The 3352-nt window shown below is 43.7% G+C and overlaps 2 protein-coding genes across 2 annotated transcripts; one reads left to right on the forward strand and one right to left on the reverse strand.

Annotated features, from left to right (window-relative positions):
* Positions 1-543: 543 nt before the first annotated feature.
* CSUI_010689 (uncharacterized protein) lies at positions 544-1164 on the forward strand (the record flags this gene model as incomplete). The annotated part of the gene is made up of 2 exons (XM_068070791.1): positions 544-958; positions 1097-1164. A coding segment is annotated over one exon (198 nt), but the record flags the coding sequence as incomplete, so codon positions are not given.
* Positions 1165-2790: 1626 nt separating this feature from the next.
* Positions 2791-3352, reverse strand: CSUI_010690 (uncharacterized protein; the record flags this gene model as incomplete). The annotated part of the gene is made up of 1 exon (XM_068070792.1): positions 2791-3352. A coding segment is annotated over exon 1 (180 nt), but the record flags the coding sequence as incomplete, so codon positions are not given.

Here is a 3352-nt window from a genome sequence, read left to right on the forward strand (position 1 = left end):
TTTCTCTCTCTTTCTTCCTTCTTTCTCTCCTTATACATAGATCTCTAGATAGAGTATTTCTCTGTCTGTATATACGTGTACGTTTTAGTCTTGCGAGATGACGGCAAGTCGCTTAAAGAGAGAGACGAAGAAGAGAGAGACGATAGAAAAAGAAGAAAGGGAAATGGACGTGCTACATATGAGCGTGTCTTGGTTTGTTTCCTCCCTCATTCTTCTTTTTCTTTAGCTTTCCTTCTTTTCTGATATTGTTGTTTCTTCACTTCACTCTTTAGTGATGGATCGCAGCAAGTATACTTATCTACGCATATATATCTCTATGTATATCTATGTATGTGTACATGTGTAGAAAGAAGGTGATGTATGGATAGGTGGGTCAGTTCGAGAAGTCGATTGAGTCCTTTGGGTTTAAATCGTCAGGGGAATTTCTGTCCGAAAAGAGCAGGTTGAGAGAGATACTTTCATTACGAAAGAGGCTCTTCGTGTTTCTTCATGAAGAGCTCTATATTCATCTGTTTTTCTCTCATCCACGATCTCCTGCTTTCTCTCTTCTTCTCTTTTCTTCTTTCTTTGCTCCTCTCTCTTTGTCTTCTCTCCTTGGCAGTTTCTTCGATCTCGAGAACTGAGTGCAGGGAGTACTTCGAGTGGATGATAATGATACTCGTGGAGCCGCCAACAAGAGAAAAAAGAAGAAGAAGAAGAAAGAACATCTCTCTATCTTCCGCAGACAAGCTTCAAGTGTAGTCAGTCTAATCATCATCCATTCTGACGTCTCTTTCTCCTGTCTCGGGATGATGTAAAGACAGCCCATTCATTCTGGCGTCTTTCTTCTTCTTCTCTCCTTTCTTGGTCTTGTTCTCCTATTCACAAGCATCAGCATCATCATCATAATGGCAGGGAGCAGTTATCTACTCTTATAGATGAAGGGCGAGATTTCTTTTTTTTCCTTCATCTCTTTAATGTAAGAAGACCAAACAAGAAAGCGGTTGTCTCGTCTCGCTGCGAGACATCATGGTGTCATTCACACAGTTTCTTCTTTGTTTTTTTACGTTCTTCTTGTCTTCGTGAGTCTGTTGGCGATGCTTTCCGCTCCCCTTAGCGTTGAATGAATGAAGGGAGGACGACTAGCTGACCACCAAACTCCATTTTCACAGTGTTCGCGCAAACGACAGAAAGAAGTCTTTTCTTCTTCTACTGTATGGTGACACGCTAATGGATCGATCTTGACTAGAGACATCGGCATAGCTTGAAGAAGGGGAGCTTTTCAAGAAGGAAGGAAGAGAAAGCCACAGAAGTCCCCGAAGTCAGAAGAGAGGGTTTGTTTTCTCAATGCCTGTAGTGCACAAGGTAGCGACTCTAACTATCTTGCTGCCTGAAGGCCCCTGGTCTTAAGACACGGGGGGTGTCTTTCCTGTGTACGTGGGACGGAGAGAAAACCGACGCGGCTCTCCTTAAAGAAAGTAATGAAAGAACTGAGGGAGATCCCGCTTAGCCGTCGTGGGAAGAAGGGGTTTTGTCTATTTGTCACTCTTTCTGTTTGTGCAAGGTAGAAGACCAAGAATAGACAAGAGAAAGAATGGAAGATGTGGAAGAATGATTCAGTTCTGCTATGGATGGTAATTTGATAGGAAGCACACCTTCAGTCAAAATTCGGTCTAGGAGCTTTTCCGTATTGTGTATAGAACGGGCTTTCATAGAGAGTGGAGGAAGAAATAGATTGAATGTGTGAGATAAGAGAAAGTAGACGAAAGAAGCATATCTCCAAGTCAGGCACAGTGACGGGGTCAAGCCTGGGCCCTACTCTGTACGTACACTGTGCTCTCGGTCACGATGAAGTCGGGACATCTGCTAAAGGTCTATCTCTTAAGATTTTCATCCATCAATGTTTAACTGAAAACAAAGAGCAGAAAAAGAGAACCCAGGAGATCTCTTTTTCTCGATACCCCGCCTTTATCCGGCAACTGAGAAAAGAGCCATTCTTTCTACACCGTAGGCTTCCCCGTTGACAGGGGGGCGCGACCCTAGAAAAAGCGACAGATCACGACGGCCAACATAGAGGAAAAAGAAGAATAAGGACTCTAGTGATTCAAGGATATTGCTACGGTGTACGCGGTGCAGTTGTCAATGCACTTCATGTGTAGTTCCACTACGAACTTTAAGCATCTTCATGTTGTCTTTGGCTGCTCGCTTCCTGTCCTCTTCGAGAAGGAGAACAAGAAAAGAAAGTTTACCACAAGCATGATGTGACCTACTAGCAGACTTTCCATTCTACTACTGCTAGTGACAGGAGCCCTGCAGCAGATAGCGCAAACATCTCGTTTCCTTTTCTTCTCAGCTCGTGTATGATCTTTTTTCTTATCAATCCTAAAGAAAAACCTCTCTCTCTCTCTGCCAGGCTCTCTCCTCCTTATTGCTTTTTCACCAGGGTTCCTTCGTATGACTTCCCACCTCTTCGCGGTGTGGTTGCTTGGGTCAAGATAGCTAAAATTACCACGACTACCAGAGTCTACCCACTGGACTATAAGGGACGCATCACGTTCAGCATCTACATGCGCCCCTACAAGAATACACCAAGTCAGCAAACTTCCCCTGTAAGGAACTCATATCTCTACAGTGAATAGAATACTTATCTATTATTCGCTTCCGTATCTATCTATCTATCAGCTACTATGATGTGTCTTCCTAGAGAGGGGCAGGACAGACAGGCTGGCCACCATCAACATGATCGTTGTAGAGGTGGTCTCTATCATCATCTTTCCTTTTCCCAAAAAGTTCATTCGTTTCACATTCGACTTTCTAGACACATGACGAGTATTCTTTAGGGACGGAGAAACGAAAAGATCAATGAAGAAAAGAAAAATACGAGCGAGAAAATCTACATCAAAATCAGAACGACTAAAAGAGCGAGCTCGTCTTTTTACGACGTGTCGAGACACCACCCCTACCACCAACCGTAGGTGCCTTCGTCCATTCATTCATTCGACCGTCGTCGTTTTGAAGAAAGATGCTGACAGGTAAGCTCCGGCAGGCAGTACGACGATGACTTCTATGATGTCTATCACTGCCAAGTGCTAAGAATGAGAGTGACGAGAAGGAAAAAAGGAGGTAAGGAGAAAATGAGGAAGACGAGATGACTGAAGAATCTTAAGTAGCGTCGCGACGAGTCAGTAGTAGGATTTCTCGCTACCTGGACTATTCGGATTACCAACACACCTCTCCTCCTCTTTTTCTTCATTATCTTGCCCTACTAGTGTGTAGGATCGTCACGATGACGATGATGGTGGAAGAACTCTCATTGCAGCCACCTTTGTGTAAAGATAGATAGATTAAAGATAGACACATTAAAGATAGATAG

This window comes from Cystoisospora suis, assembly GCF_002600585.1.
Source record: "Cystoisospora suis strain Wien I chromosome Unknown contig_7996, whole genome shotgun sequence".
NCBI classification, from domain to species: Eukaryota; Apicomplexa; class Conoidasida; order Eucoccidiorida; family Sarcocystidae; genus Cystoisospora; species Cystoisospora suis.